The sequence below is a fragment of the Macaca thibetana genome, chromosome 10 (genome assembly GCF_024542745.1).
Source record: "Macaca thibetana thibetana isolate TM-01 chromosome 10, ASM2454274v1, whole genome shotgun sequence".
NCBI classification, from domain to species: domain Eukaryota; kingdom Metazoa; phylum Chordata; class Mammalia; order Primates; family Cercopithecidae; genus Macaca; species Macaca thibetana.
Window position 1 is genome coordinate 76684207 of NC_065587.1, and position 16948 is coordinate 76701154.

A 16948-nucleotide genomic window follows, 5' to 3' on the forward strand; every position below is an offset into this window, starting at 1 on the left:
ATTTTATGTGCAACTCTCTTCCACTCCCCTACATACACACACCCTACAATCAGGACGAATGTTTTAGTGATCCCAATAAATATAAATGGATTAAATTCATCAGTTAATTATTTCTTGCTATATACTTTTTATAATTTACTTAAAACATAATAAAAAGGTTGAAAATAGAAAAATTACTCCATGCAAACGCTTATAAAATAATATGGTATTAATACTAGATAAAACTATTTTACAATTACACATTTGTATAATTGTACATTTTACATTCTATATTTTACAATTATAAAATGTAATTATTTGCATGCCAAATTTTAGTTTATCTTATAAAATGATCATTTTTGGTTCCTTTCGGAAATATCTGGAAAGAAATTATAAATATACATTTATATAACACATATATTCTACTTCTCAATCATTAAGAAGAACATATTCATTAGTTATTCAGACATGGATCACATTCTATTCTCCAAATGGCTCTTTCTCTCCAGTTTAATGCATCCACACAGAATACATCTGTGTTGCCCATAGCTGGGCACTGTGTGTACAAAGATAAAACACCCACTCCTGGCCTTGACACACTCTAAATGTTACACATTGTAATCATCTGCATGACATAATGAAAAACTGTAACTCCTTATTTAAACTTATTTATCTAAGCTCCAAATGACAAGCTATATGAGGTCAGAGCCATTATGTATTTTCCCTGCTACCCTCTTTGAAAGTAAAACTTCTCTTTTACAGTCAATGAAGGCCATAATCAGCTTTCATCTAAGCTCTTCTTAACCTGCAGAACAAATTCTACTGCACTTACAGATTTGGTGCTAAAATTTCACAGTCAATGCTGCCTGACAACCATCTATTAAAATTTTTCTGTTGAATTAGACAGTATAATGCTCTATGGCTCAAACAGCTAGCAGGCTACATGATTTTGTCAATCTTTAATATTGACATACTGCAAAAGGCAGAATCTCTTTTCAATTCCCAGTTTGCAATTCAAAATTCTCAGCCCTTGATTAAAGTTCTCACCAATGTTAAGAAAGCAGCAGAAGGAAACCACATGAAACTCAAACTATCTGGAGAGGGGGAAATATTAGTTATTATTTATTGTGATAGACAAATGCCAAAAAAAGTTAAATTTTAACCTGAAAGACTGAAACCAAGTCTTCAATTAGCCTCTGTTGTGAAAAATAACCAAAAAACCTTGTAGTAGGTGTTCTATCTCACAAGGCAGAATATAAATGTAACTGAGAAAGTAGAATACAAAAGGTTTTTCTTAAATGTCTTTCAACATATGTGAATGTGTATGAGCAACAGAAAAAGAATCTTCCCAAACTCTTTGAATATTATGTTCCAAACATGACACCATAAGCTACAATCCTAGCATAGAAAAGACATACATAGGGAGACTCACTTCTAAGACTTTTTGAAACATTTTGAGCTATATTTAATTCCAGAGCAATTTTGCTCAATCTGGTTGGATTTAGTCCTCCCCTGCAGAGAAGGGGAATAAAAGGTTATGGGACATATTCAACATTATATAATGGTTCAAATATTAAACCTGAATAACAGTTCTAACCCACTGAAATGACTCAGAGAAATTATACAATCACATACAGCAAGGATCTATTACTTAAAGGCCAGATTGTAAATATTACAAGCTTGTGAGCCACAATTCTCTGTCTCTCTGCCACAACTATTCAACTCTACCATTGTAGCATGGAAGCAGTCATAGACAATAGGTAATGAATAAATGTAGCTGTGTTCCAATAAAACTTTATTGACAAAAACAGGTAGCCCATCCACAGGCTAGAGTTTGCTAACCCCTGACATACAGAACTACTTTCAGGCTCAGACAATCTTTCCTATGTAGGGAGATATGCCGATGTGAACATAAGATAAAGTAAAATCACACAAGCTCTTTGCTTGGATGAAAGACTCCATCACTGATCTAAGAAAATAAGACTTTGACACAGTAGTTACAGGTTCCTGTTCAGATTATGCCTTTCTACATGAAGACATTACCAGTGGAAACCCCACATGAGAGTAGTTGTGTGGTGAAATTATAAACGTACTTAGAAATGTTTCTTTTCCTATTGCTTAAAAGCTTTATTTTTATTCTTAACAACCTCTCGGCAAATATAAATGTTTTATTTAAGATTACTTACCCATATCTTGCCAGAGATGCTAAAAAGACCAGCCATTCCAGACATCCTTAAAAAAAATAGAGGAAACAGTGATCATATATTATATATATATATTTAAAAAAAATGAAAATCAGGTCAGGAGAACTGGTCCTTTTCCCTCCACTTCTTGCTAAATATTGTCCCCTCTCCCAGATTCATATCTGTTCTTGCAGAACTTAGATTCAGTGGCTATCATTTGAATCACTCTGCTGCAAATCTATTCCAATTCCTTGGCCCTTTCTCCCTTCATTGTACCTACCTGGCAAAAATCTCAACCCTGAGCAGCTGAATGTCTCCAGGGAAAAAATATCACATAACCAGATGACAATTCTTTCTGCTTCATAGTCCCAAGCCTAAGTGGACAGTTAATAATGTCCAGTACTTTAAAAGCTCTAACTAAGATACTAGCTCATTTCCTTTTCCTTCTCTTCAAAACTTGACACATCCTCCCATCCCCATGTACTCTCAGCTAACAAGCACTCCTCACATGTCACTGAAATCAGAAGCCACCACGTGATCTCATCTTCCCACTACCAAATCTGAGCCTGGGGCCCACCTGCATCCACCTTCTCTTGTTATGACAGGCAAAGTCTAACTGTCCTATCACAGTCCAATTCCTCTACTTGTGCCTTGGATCCTATCCATTTGGTCTTATTAGGACTTGGTTCTTTCTCTCATCCTCACTTCCTGCATGGCAACTTCTCTCTCTCTCTCCTACAACAGTCTCACTGGCATATAAACATGCTCTACTCTCTTCTACCTTTTAAAAAGAGTATCCCTGGACCTCACATGGCCCTCCAGCTTCAAAAACTTTTCCAGAGCACTCTACACATACTGTTTCTTCTTTACTGTATCTTTAATCCATTCAAATCTGGCTTCCACCCTCGCCACTACAGGAACACTGATTGTCAAGGCGATGATGACCTCACCATGCTTCATTCAATGTCCATGTCTCAGACTTGATCTCCCTTTGCCTCTCAGTAACATGGGACACAAGAGACTACACTCTTCTTGAACGCTCTCATTTGGCTTCTGGAAAATGGCAGCCCTAGTTTTCATGTTGCCTCTCGGGTACTCATTTTCAGTTTCCTTTGGCTGATTTCTCAACACAGGTTCTTAATTTGGGGGTGGCCCATGACTCATCCCCAAGTACTCTTCTCTCTTCCCTTCTTTCTAGGTGTTCCCCTCACCTCAACACTGTCTGTAGGTTTTTGTGCTCCTGAATTCTTCATGGGGGCCCATTACCATGCATCTGATATGCTTCGAATCTGTATCCCCACCCAAATCTTAGGTTCAATTTGTGAGATATGATAGAGTTTCTCTTCAAATAGCCTAATTAATCTTTTAATTCATAGTTATCCACCCCCCACCTCGCCTCTTTTTTTCCTTTTCCCTTTCTGCCTTTGTTAAATGACCAGGCTTGCCACAGTACCAGGCATTATCAGTACCAGCTCACATTCCTTTCCTTATTTAAAAAACAAAAACAAACAAACAAAAACTTTCTAACTAACTACAGACACCCCTTCCCCTTTCCTCTCTCTTTTATGTGCCCACCTTATCTAAAAAAAGTCAAATGTTTAGCCAACGAAAATTAGATTACACACCTGACCCAGAATAAAAAAAGGGTACAGGGGCAAGACTTGCATCAAAAATAAAGGCTCTCATGCCCCTTTGTTCAAGTGTGCTTTCATGGCAACTGGCCAAAAAGGCACCCCTTTGTGCAAAAATAAAATTGCTTTGCTAAATATCCTTTGTTCAAGTGTTCAATTTCCTTAAAATTGTAAGCGTTATTCCTAACAAACTGTAATCCCTAATGCTGGAGGTGGGGTCTTGTGGAAAGAGATTGGATCATGGGGGCAGATTCTCATCAATCGTTTAGCACCATCCTCTTGGTGCTGCTCTCTTGATAGTGAGGGAGCTCTCAGGAGATCTGGTTGTTTACCAGTGTGTGGTGCCTCCCCATCCTTCTCTCTTGCTCCTACTCTGGCCATGCGATGTTATGTGCTTCCCCTTCACCTTCCACCATGATTGTAACTTTCCTGAAGCCTCCCCAGAAACCAAGCAGATGCCAGCATCATCCTTCCGGTACAGCCTGTAGAACCATGAGTCAATTAAACATCTTTTCTTTATAAATTACCCAGTCTCAAGTATTCCTTTATAGCAATGCAAGAATGGACTAATACAGCATCCAACGTGACAGTTCTACAAAGTCTGCATCTCAAACCCAACAAGTTTTATATAGAATCCTTAATTTTCTCTTGCCCAAGGCAATAACAAGTACCAAGATCCATCATGTACTCAAACCAGAAACTTGTAAGTTTTTATTATGAATCCTTCTTCTCCTTCACCTTGGCCAAGCCTACCTTCAAAACATATTTTAAATCCACTCAGCCTCTCCATCCCCACATTCCGACTGCCGCCACCTGACACAAGCTACCACTCTAAGGCTTGACTTGCTTCATCCATTCTTGCCCTTTCCAATCTCCTCTCCTAAGGGTCACCTTCTCCTTGTGTGTGCTGGTAACTTCCAACTTCTTTCCTGTGGCCACAGGCCCTGCATGATCTGGCTTCAGCCTGCCCCTCTTATTCAGCTCATCCTACACTCCCTTTCACTATGCTTGACACTGGTCACCATTCTGTTCCTTAGGTACACCAAGCTCCTTTCCAAACTGGGGCTTAGGCATATGCCATACTCATTCCTGGGAATAATCTTCCCTCTGCTCTTTGCCTAAGCTAGTTCTTTCTCTCCTTCAGATCTCACCTAGAGGCCTCCCTTCAGAGAAATGCCTCCTGCTCCCTCCATCTAGAAGAGCAAGTCCATAACCCCATAGCTATCCCCTGTCTTTGTAAAGTATGTTGCTGTGTTTTTTATCCACCCTTATCCAGACTATGATTCTCTGTACCTGTGGTGAATGTCTGTTTGTTCAGTGTTGAATACCCAGCACCTAGAAAAGTATCTGGCTAAATCAGTACTCAAATGGTTATAGAATGAAATGCGAGAGAGGAGTTGTTTTTAGAGTAAGCTATGTGTTTCCTTAATATTAATATAGATGCCACTAGATGATTTACTCCTGAAATATTGCTTGATTTGCTCCTTTTTCAGTAGGGAAATTTCTTACACTTGTATTTACTAATATAAAATTATCTATATATATGACAATCCATTCAAAATTAAAACCAACTATGGAAAAAGTTGTTATGGTTTGGCCTAATCTAGCTCACCAAGTATTATACAGTTTGCCGTCAAGGCCAAAGCTATCCCTTGTGGTATTCTGCTAGGCAGCCAACGACTCCACAGGTTTTGTTTTCCACATAATATATAATAGCAATTCCTTCATAAACTACAATTCAATAAAGAGTTATTCTCTGTCTCATCAGATGATGTTGAATACCATATTTTGTAAGGAGAAAAACAGTCATCGTGGCTTAGTGCAAAAGCTGGAAAAGAGGCATTCTGCAACCCACTCAAATCTGGCTACTTAATTCCCAGTGTACTAAAAACCAGCTGAAACATATGTGGGTTACAAAACAAGAAATACTGCATGGGCTAAGCATGGCCATGAGTAATCTGGGTAATCGGAAGTAAATGTGAAGAAAAACAGAGGCTTTTTTGAGACCCACAGGCTATTAACTTAAAACCTCCTGTTTTATTAGTAACATCTTGTCATTAAAAAATTAAGTTACGTTAGAGAAGCTGGGGATTTCCAGCCGGTCAGAGGCTCAACTGATTGCCATTTCTTCTCTAAGATATAATTCTGCAGGTCTTCGAAGATTCCTGGGCCACGATAACGGCGGAATATCCCATCCTTTGCACTATAAATTATGAAAACAAGTAGAAAGCAAATGCATTAAAATAACAGATGTTACCGATAATAAAAGTTAAAATAGCTATTGGCAATACATCTGAACGCCACTTGAATTTTAAATTGACTCAATTGAAAAATATATAGTTAGACATAAATCAGAAAGCATTAATAAGCTTTATTACAAGTGAGAAATTCCAATCTAAAAGCATTAACATTCTATGTTATCACTGTACAATGTGTGACTAAACACAGAGTTCTTGTCAGTGCTTAATATGCCAAGTTACTTTTTATTATTTTTGCTACCAATTACTTTAATTTTTCTCTTACAATAGAAAAACAGCCAGTTATCAAGTTTAAAACATTGTATCCACATTTTCAAATTTATGTCATTCAAGGTCCTCTCCTCAAACATCACCAAAAAACCTCATATGCCCTTCAACCTGCCCTCTCACCTACTTGCCGCAATCAGGGCTCCCAGAGAAGAGTCTAGGCTTGCTGTTTTCTCCTCTTTATGTCTCATTCACTGCTTGGTGCAACTAGGGGATCTGCTTCCAGGACTCCCTTGAAACCACTCATATTGCGGGTCTCCAATGACCCCTAAGTGCTGTATCTATTTGTTTCCTTCACCTGTCACTGGCATTGTGCATTCACTGCTGAATACCACTTCCTTCTTCCTTTTGCTTGGCTTTTACGACAGGAGCTCCCTGGAGTTCTTCCTACTGCTCTGAGCATCCCTTCTTCATTTCCTTTACTCACTGTCTTCCTTTGCGAAGTCCTAATGTTGGCCAATCCCAGGTTCCATCCTTGACCTGCTTCCCTTCCCACCATACATGTTCTCTCTAGATATACTTCAACTGTTATTTACCTCAATGCTGAGGAATTCTCAATATGTATCTCCAGTCTAGGTCTTTCTTCTGAATTCTGGATCCTGACATCAAACTGTACCTAGACTTCTCCATTTGGAACTAGGAAGGGCAAGTCACACTATCTTTTGGATTTTTGTCTCTATCTTCCAAACCTCTTCTAATTTTAATGGCTCCTAATCTTGAAGGCAGGCAGTAACTTTTACTAGTTAGTTACACATGGCCTGTTAGCAGTCATCATAGACTCTTCCTTCCCATGGCTAATCACTCACCAAGACCCACTGCTCCTATTGCCTATGTATCTCTGGAATCCACTACTTTCTTTGTCTTTCCCCTGCCTGTACCTGAGTCTCTCTGGCCTCATCACTCAGCATGATCCAGCTATACTTGTGGTCCAGCCATAAAGAACTAGTTCAAAGTTCTCAAAAGGTACTTCATTCTCTCTTGGGCTTTTTTATGCTATCTCCTTTAACTGGAAAGACTTTCTCTACATTGTTGGTTTAATGCACTCCTAGTTAGATATTAAGAATTACCCCACCTCTGATATCATCAGAGAAATCTCTGACTTCTCCTGCCCACCTACCCCTGACATTAGGATCTCCATCTCTACAGCACTCCAGGAAAGCTTCTCTTGTCACAGCTTTCACTCAGAGCACACCAGCCTTGTTTCCCTCACATGTTAAGCTGAATAAGTGGTGGTCATGGAAGACAACTTAGAATTCCTGGTGCACGTCTATTGATTTCTAATCTTTGCAAGATTAGAAGATTATTTAAACTTACTGAAAAAATGCTGGGAGAGTGGTGACAAAGAAGCGGCCACTCAAACCTACAAGAAGCATAAACAGAACAAAAGTTACACTTAAGTCCTCCAAAAAAAGCATTCTTGAGCTTACTTTCATAATCACATTATTAAAATCATTGCAATTATTGATTCACATTTACTACTTTTTTTGACTTAAAGAAATTTCATTTCTACCCATTTTTATTTACCTAACACTTTCCAGTAACTGACATACAACTTGTATCACTTGGATTGTAAGGAGGCTGAAAGGATAGAATTTAGAGCCTTGCAAACTGGGGTTTTGCAAAGTTAAATACCGACTTCCCCATTTACTAACTTTATAACTTTAGATTATTTAACCTCTCTTAGTCTCAGTCACCTTTTTTCTGTAAAATGGGTATATAAAAGCCTAACTTAATTGTTCTAAAGTTAGATTAGGGCAAGTATTATTAGGCTTAGCGTGGTGCTGGGTACATAGTGAAGGACTCAACAAACTATAGGTATGATTACATCAGTCATCAGTTTAAAAAGAGTAAGTAATATGAAATGCTTAAGATCATGTATAATGTTTGTACATTTATAAAATCTGTAAGTACTGTAAAGGGAATATTATGTACGTGAAAAATATTTTTTCCAATTTGTTTTAGCAAACCTTTACTGAACACTAAGTACATATCAAATGCTATGCTATGTGCATGTAAAGACAAAGATAAATAAAACCCTTAGTACCTCAACAAGTATCTACCAAGCACCTTATTTGTTCCACAGACTGTTGTTACCGCTCAAGACACATGGATGAATAAAAACATGTACAACCTTTATTCTCACAGAGCTTATAGTCTAGTAGCAGAAGGAAATAACTTATTCAAATAATCACAATCACAACCACAAACGGAGAATAATAATATCAAAAAAAAAAGTGTGCAAAAAAATGCTGAATGAGACTAGGGAGTAAAGAACAGATCTTTGCCCTTTAAATGTTACATATAAATAGTATTTGCATGGGCACCAAGAATGAGTAAAGAGAATGAAAGCTTAAGGATCCTCCTGGCCAACATGGAAAAATGACAGAGGCATCATTTTAACATTTTCCATTACAGCTGCCTTTCCCACTGTAGAACAATGTGAACAAAATCAAATATCTATTCAAATTAAGTTGCTCAAATCATACATCTCTGTGGTCACTCGCAATTCAAAACACTGCAGCTTTACTTTTAATAACATGGGAAATTTACTTTCACCCATTTTATAAATTAAATACAAATTCAACATAATTTAGTAACAAAAGATGAGTCTTCTCAAAGAATTCTGTATTTTATTTCATTTCAGATCAAGTGGATTCCAAAACATTCAATCGTATTTAAAAGGAAACACAGTACTCTGGAGTAGTAAAAGTCAATATCACAAAAAGAAACATTTACTACAAAAATTTGTCATTGTACATTGGAAAAAAAGGTGTGTCGCCAGTAACATAAACACAAGTATCCCAAAAATAGGTCAACTAAGGATTGTAACAAGCACTTCTAAGCGCATTTTCATCTCTCACATTGCTTGGGATTTCATCCTGGAGAAGAACAAGGGTATCCTACAGCATCCTTCCAATTTTAAATTGCCAGGGGAAAAAATACTTAAAATAAATAATAAAATAAATACTAAAATAAATACTTAAAATAATACTAAATATTTAAAAAAACTAGTATATGCCTTTGGTTTAAGATAATTATTAGGAACAGTTTCATACATTACTTCTTACCTAGCTATAGATTCTTATGACCAGCCAAAAATCTAAGGACAGTTATGGTATTAGGGATGTATATTTTATTTGTATGGTTTTTTAAAATGGAATGAAGAAATTAAATAGTTTCTCATCACATCTTAAAATTTTTTACTCAGATTTTATTTTTATCTGAATAAAGAGACAAGATTTCTATTAAATGTTAGGTATCATTTAAAGTGATTTTTTTAACTTGCTCTTTAAAATCTTCTGTACGTTCTTAGTCATCACTGGCTATGACAATAAATAAGGAAGTAAATAAATAAGTAGAAAAATATTTCATAAAACACATTTAATTATACAATATATAAAACATTTCCAGATTCAGGAGCCTTTAGTCTTAAGTCTTTTAGAAATTGCACCTTATTTCAGAAAACATAAATTATCTTTACAAATAAATGTACACGTGAAAATCAGTGAGTACCAAGAAAAAGTGTCAAAGTGACAGATGGTCTCTGAGGTTTTTCTGCATCTTTCTGGTTCTGGCTAAAAGGAGTAACAGGAGAGTTGTTCCCAAAATTGCTACATTAAAGGGTATAATAACTCTATGTCTCTTGATATGAATTGCTATGTTGTTTCAGTGACTACTGTAACAATTTACAAGGCCATCAAGGTTTATCAAAATAAAGACCAATAAATTATATCACCTCAAGATTACTTTCATTTATGTTTTGTCAGTATTTCTTCAAATGACAACCTATGTGGAATATTAATAATAAGGTTGCAGCATCCACCTCAGACACGAGTTCAGTTTGCTGCCTGGAATAATATTCTGTCATGTAAAGATATATTCAGTAATATCAACAACAACAAGATCCAGAACAGCCAAAGTCCTCCTTGGATGATGACACACTACTAAATCCTTGTAGATCCAACACCATAAGAAATTCATCTCAAAAAAAAAAAAAAAAAAAGTCACTTCTGGGAGGCTAAAGGACACCTGAAAACTCGGGTCTCATCTCAGTGATCCAAAAATGTCTTCTAATCTTTAACACTGATTCTATGAAGTGTCAAGAGAAATTTTCATTACCTGAAAATTAAAACGTGACCAGTTGGAACACAGAAACACCATCTGAGGTTGTACCTTCAGGGTTTAACAACAGTAAGTTAAATGTGGATCTTGACAAAGAATTTGAACATCATAATAGCAGCTTGTTTCAGGGTAACAGTTCACTGCAATAACTTCAGTAAGCTTGGAAGAAACAAGTGTACTCCCAAGCTTTTCAGTAAAAAAGGCCACAAAGCCTTCCAAAATTTCTACACGCCTTTTTTACTTTAAGGGTTGCTTACACTTTAAAATGAAGACTATGATACAACATAAAGTGGGCACAAATGGAGAATGCAGGATAGATTTTAACACTGCATCAGAAAACTTATCTTAAACACATGCAGCAAAAGAAAGAAAAATTAAAAGCTTAGAGAAAGAAAAAAATTATGAAAGAGAATTACATTTTGATAAGCCAAAACGCAACAGAAATTATTTAAGTTCAGTATTAAGAAAACAGAGATAGCTGATAGCTATCTATTAGCCATTGTTGTACTATTTATTAGCGTGTTACCTTTGTCATGTTACTAAACCTATCCTAGCCTCAGTTTTCTGAGTAAAACAGAGATAAACAGTTTGTTCTTCATAGGGTTGTTATGAAGCTAAAATGCATGTAAGTGTACAGAACAATTACAGGCTGAAGTAAATGCTCACTAAATGTTGTTATTATCACCAAAGAGGGCAGCAGAAGGAAAACACAATGAAAAAAAAGGAGAATTAACCTTACCTTTGAGATTGAAATAAGGTTGTCAGCATAATAGAATACAAGATAAAATTTACAAGTATAAAATTAAAAATATAACACTAAAAGTACAGCAAACTAAATTGGCTTCTGCATTAATCAGTAGTTTTAAAGACAATGCTTACTCTTGGCTGTGGAAGGAGTCTGGCTTACCTCTAATCTAGTGAAATAGCCATCACCCACGGGGGATCTATGAGCAGCTGCTGTTTTCCTGTCCTTGACAACTAAGCTCATCTGCATAGAACAGAAGGTTCAAGTATATACTCATTAAATTTAATTTATCAAAGTCAACTTAACTGAAACATCACCTGATCTATGCAGTATTTAACAGGCAATGTAATGTAACCTAATCTAAGGGCTGCCCTCTGCTCGGCTTCTGCATCTCAGCCATAAAAATGCAACATGATTATAGTCTCTAGTCTTGATGATATGGGAGAGAGGCAGGGAAGTGCTGGGAGGGGAAAGAGGGGCCCCTGGAGAGGGCTCCACCCTCGGGGCTGTGCCCATGGACCTAGGCAAGGACAGGCATTTCTGTTTTTGTGCCCAAATTTGGCATTTCCCAAGACCACTCTGGCCCGCCACACCCCCATCCTGTGCATATATAAATCCAGAGTCTCTAGCAGACACACAGACAAGCAGCTGGGCTTCAAGAGGAAGACATCGGCAGAAGAACACACAGCGGCTAGACATCAAGAGGACGCTGAGAGGAGCACGCCAGCAGAACACATCAGCAGACGCTGGCAAGTCGACCCGCAGAAAGACGCAGAGTTTGGCCAGGGTGGTTGGAGGACAGACCAGCCGCTGGGCGGCCCAACTCCAGGGGAAAACCACCACCTTCCCACTCCATTCCCCTCTTGCTGAGAGCTACTTCCACTCAATAAAACCTTGCACTCATTATCCAAGCCCACTTGTGATCCGATTCTTCTGGTACACCAAGGCACGAAGCCCTCTGTCCTTGTGATAAGGCAGGGGGGTCTAATTGAGCTGACTCACAGAAGCCACCTATGGATGGCTAAACTGAAAGAGACACAGTAACACACACCCACTGGGGCTTCAGCTGTAAACATTCACCCCTATATGCTGCGGTGGGATTGGAGCCCCACAGCCTGCCCATCTGCATGTTCCCCCTGGAGGTTTGAGCAGCAGGCATAAAAGAAGCCAAGTTACATCCCCATCGCACATTCTGTGAGGGGAGAAGGGAACTCTTCCCGTTTCATTGATAAATCTTAAATGTTACTTTAAAATACTTAAAAGAATATCTTTTTTTTTTTTTTTTTGAGACGGAGTCTCGCTCTGTCACCCAGGCTGGAGTGCAGTGGCCGGATCTCAGCTCACTGCAAGCTCCGCCTCCCGGGTTCACGCCATTCTCCGGCCTCAGCCTCCCGAGTAGCTGGGACTACAGGCGCCCGCCACCTCGCCCGGCTAGTTTTTTTTGTATTTCTTAATAGAGACGGGGTTTCACCGTGTTAGCCAGGATGGACTCGATCTCCTGACCTCGTGATCCGCCCGTCTCGGCCTCCCAAAGTGCTGGGATTACAGGCTTGAGCCACTGCGCCCGGCCAAAAAGAATATCTTAATAGATAAATTGATGGAAGAGTTACAAGAATAACTAAAGAGTGTGCATGACACTTCAAAAATTATTATTTCCGGGGCCGGGAAAATTATTTCAAAAATTCAAAAATTATTATTTCACCATATTGGCCAGGCTGGTCTTGAACTCCTGACCTCAGTTGATCCGCTCGCCTCGGCCTCCCAAAGTGCTGGGATCACAGGCGTGAGCCACTGCACCTGGCTGCAACTTCTTTTTTTCTAAATGTTGCAGTGGTCAGCTCTCACTACTCTGGCACACACATATCCTAGATAATCTGAATTGTTCTTCTAGCTCCAATGCCAAGTATATTGATGGTCCTCAAACTTAATCTCTATTTCATCTCTATTTGGATGTCTATTTAACATCCCAAACTTAGCCCCTGTCCCAAACCTACTTCTCCTTAGTCTTCTCCATTTTCTCCTTTTCTACCCCAGCTGGGAACCAGTCCATCAGAAAATCCTAGTATCTCCAAGAATCCCACCACTTAACACTGCTGTTACTAGTCCAAGCCACCATCTTCTCAACTCTGGACTACTGATTGACCTCCTAACCATTCTCCCTGCTTCCTTCTGATCCCCTGTAGTCAATTTTTTCACATAGCTACCAAAGGAATTATTTTAAAACATACATCATATCATATATCTCTCCTGCTCCAATCTTCCAGTAGCTCCCTATCATACTTTGTAGAAAATCTAAACTCCTTGCTACAGCAACAAGACCTCACAGGGTGTGGTCCCTAGTTACTTCTCCATCCCCATTTATCTCAAGTACTCCACTGGTGGTCCTATTGTTCTCCAGATAAGCCAGGTACACTCCTACCTGCACATGGTGTTTGCTCTGCCTGGAATGCTCCTCTCACAAAGCTTTTTGAAATTTACTTCCTCAATTTATCAAGACCTCTGGCTAAATAGGTCTTGATAAATCGAAACCTATTTATCTCTGCTCCTTCCCCGGCCATCCTAGTTTAAGAGGTAGCTCCAATCATTTTGTACATTTTTATCCTACTTTTTCTTCATATCCCTTACCACCATCTACATTATTTGCCAGTTTTCTTTCATTACTATTTATCTCCTCCACTAGAATGTAGCTCCATGAGGAGCAAGGCCTCTGTCCTTATTCACCTTTGTATCACTGGTATCTATTACAGGGCCTGTTTATGGTAGAAATTCAAATACTTGTTGAATAAACACATTACTTCTAATCACTATTAAAAGATTAACTGAAAGCATTAAATTTGTAATTCAAAGTAAAATTATAAATTTAAAACCATATAATATAAAATGAAATATATTCTAGGTCTTTCAAATAATCATGACGTAGAAGTTTATCTCCTATTTTTTATTTATGAGTTGCACTTTTTAAATTTTTATCATTTAAAAGAATTCTAGAGCCTCTGCCTATAAAAAAATTGTTCAAACATACAAAATAATAATCTTTGATTAGACTTCGTTTTTTCAGTATTCCTACAGAATTCCAGAGTTTTTTCCTTCTTCTTTAATGAGTATTTCAAGTATATATATCTCAGATATATATAAAACTGAGTCAACACTGAATGCATTAAAAATATTTCTTAAAATCAATCTATCTCTTATTTCATCATCAAGAAAACCTAATCAATTCATAATGTTAAAAATAGCTGCAAGTCTACATTTTTAGAAGGAAAGACTATAATTAAACATAAGATTTGTGAACCCATCACAAGCCTGTTTAATTCTTTTAATTCAAATTATGCTATAAATTCCGAGCAGGTGTGCCAAATTATTGAAATGCAAATTGACCAGCTGCATTTTTAAGAAACCCATCATAAAATGTGGATGGTGTCCAGTAATTAACAAGTCTTATACCTGATTTTATTTTACTTAAACTCTAAGGATGAAAACAAGTTTCCGGCAAAAATGTAATCTGCAATGATTTAGCCTCCAAACAGAATTAACTTATTATAACAGCCAAAATCTTGTCCATCTCTAGATAGAGGACAGGCAGGTGGATTTGTTTCAAATGCTTACAAAGATAGAGGCATGAGGATTCATGGCTTTTAACAGAAATCGCGCTCCATGGGTTTGTTGACACATCAATTTTAACATGTACCATCTATTCTGTTGTCAAAGTAACTGGTACTTCATTACTTAGTGTTTTTTGAACTCATAGTTTATTATAGAAAATGAATGTCTACACTTCTGTGCCCATCTTCTTGTTGCCCTTGTAAAAGGATGAAAGGATACAGTAGGTATAAATTGAATGTCATTGAAAAAGATGACTGTTAAAATTTGAAAATAGCCATATTTTAGAGATTTAGATTATAAAAGGCCAACTTTTCTTCTCATTTTACACATAATATACAGTTATTTTAAAACTGCAAACACAAATTTATTGTATATATCTTTTCAGAATTTAAAAGTCTCTGGCCGGGCGCGGTGGCTCAAGCCTGTAATCCCAGCACTTTGGGAGGCCGAGACGGGCGGATCATGAGGTCAGGAGATCGAGACCATCCTGGCTGACACGGTGAAACCCCGTCTCTACTAAAAAATACAAAAAACTAGCCGGGCGAGGTGGCGGGCGCCTGTAGTCCCAGATACTCGGGAGGCTGAGGCAGGAGAATGGCGTGAACCCGGGATGTGGAGCTTGCAGTGAGCCGAGATCTGGCCACTGCACTCCAGCCTGGGCAGCAGAGCGAGACTCCGTCTCAAAAAAAAAAATAAATAAATAAAAGTCTCTATATCGCTCCACTCTTTCGGGTAAAAAGGATTCATTCTTGTGAAAAATTATATCATTCATAGCTAATCGGTGCAGACAGAATGAGAGAATGAGAAATTCACTCTCTGGAACCACAGTGAAATATAATATCTGATTCAGGCAATTGTGGATCTTAAAACCCCAAAGAATCATCCCAGAGGTTACCTGCTAATCACAATGTGAGATCCTTTCTTCATAACTGAGATACTTAGTGTCACCACCATATCTAAGTGCTCAAACTTAACATTACTAATGGTGATAGCATATCCCTTCTAACGAGATGTAATATGAAGTCACAGCATCATCTTAGAAGTACTCTTGCCATAAATGTCTAACCTAAATCATGCACCTAAACTCTCAGTTTGCAGAACATACTCGTATAAGTTAATATTCTTATAAGTTACATGTCACCATAAGGAAAAAGGAAAATCCTAGCCTTTTCTTTTCAAAATATCAATGTCATTTTAAAAGATGGGGGATAATTGTCGATTGCGAGAGGCTAAAAAGATATAACAACGAAATGTAATTTATGAACCATGATTGGGTCCTCAGTCAAAAAACTATACAAAAAAAAAGACACATGGGAAATAATTAAGAAGGCTTCAACGTGCTAAAAAATTGAAGGGTAAATTATCATGATGTCGATAACTTACTTTCAAATGATTCAGCAAAATAAAAATAGAATTATATATGCAAATATGTATGTGCAAACACACACATGCAGAGACAGATCCAAGTAGGCCACCTGCTAATTAAAGGTGGCCAGTTCATGGATAATCAATATCCCAGACTCTCAACTTTTCTATACGCTTCAAAAAAATTCAAAATAAAAAGTCGTTAAACTTTTGCATTTTATGTTCAACATTTACATTACCTGGTTCTTGAATGACATCTACCTTCCCCACACTGATCTGAAGCATTTCACCATTCTTTGCAAAAGTCTCCCATTCTGAATCAGTCTGCTGGCAGGATGGACACCATGGGGCATAACTATAAGAGAAGAACAAGAATTATATCGATAAACATACAGAAGAAATCTGCAAAACAAAATAGAGAAATCAAGTATTTAAATTAAAAAATAAATTCTAAAAAGGGGAATTATAAAAGGAGGCTTTTCCAAAGTCATTTGACATAGAAAAACAGAAGTACACTGTCCCCACTAGGATTTAATGTATGAATGTCAATTCTATAGGAAAAAATTTGGCCAAAGTTTGAGAATATTTCCAATAATTATTATCCATAAACATTTTATTTCAATGCTATTCGTACAATTTTTTTTCTCTCCAGACAGCTTTTGATCTTTGAGGGTAAGCACTCTTTTTAGTGTCCCACTAAAGGAGAACAATTTTCACAGGGTGCCCCTAAACTAGCCAAACCAGTTTCAAATCCATCAGAGCTACAGATCTGATAGGCAGAGACCAGATCTGTTG

General features: G+C 37.6%; 1 protein-coding gene across 2 annotated transcripts in view; it reads right to left on the bottom strand.

Moving 5' to 3' along the window:
- TMX4 (thioredoxin related transmembrane protein 4) overlaps positions 1-16948 on the bottom strand; it is a 38726-nt gene that overhangs the window by 12809 nt on the left and 8969 nt on the right. For both annotated transcript variants that reach the window (XM_050745063.1, XM_050745064.1), the window contains exons 2-5: positions 16393-16508; positions 7633-7678; positions 5868-5996; positions 2166-2211 (exon numbers count right to left, since the gene is read on the bottom strand). In XM_050745063.1, the coding sequence (XP_050601020.1) occupies positions 2166-2211; positions 5868-5996; positions 7633-7678; positions 16393-16508 (337 nt within the window). The remainder of the gene's footprint in view (positions 1-2165; positions 2212-5867; positions 5997-7632; positions 7679-16392; positions 16509-16948) is intronic.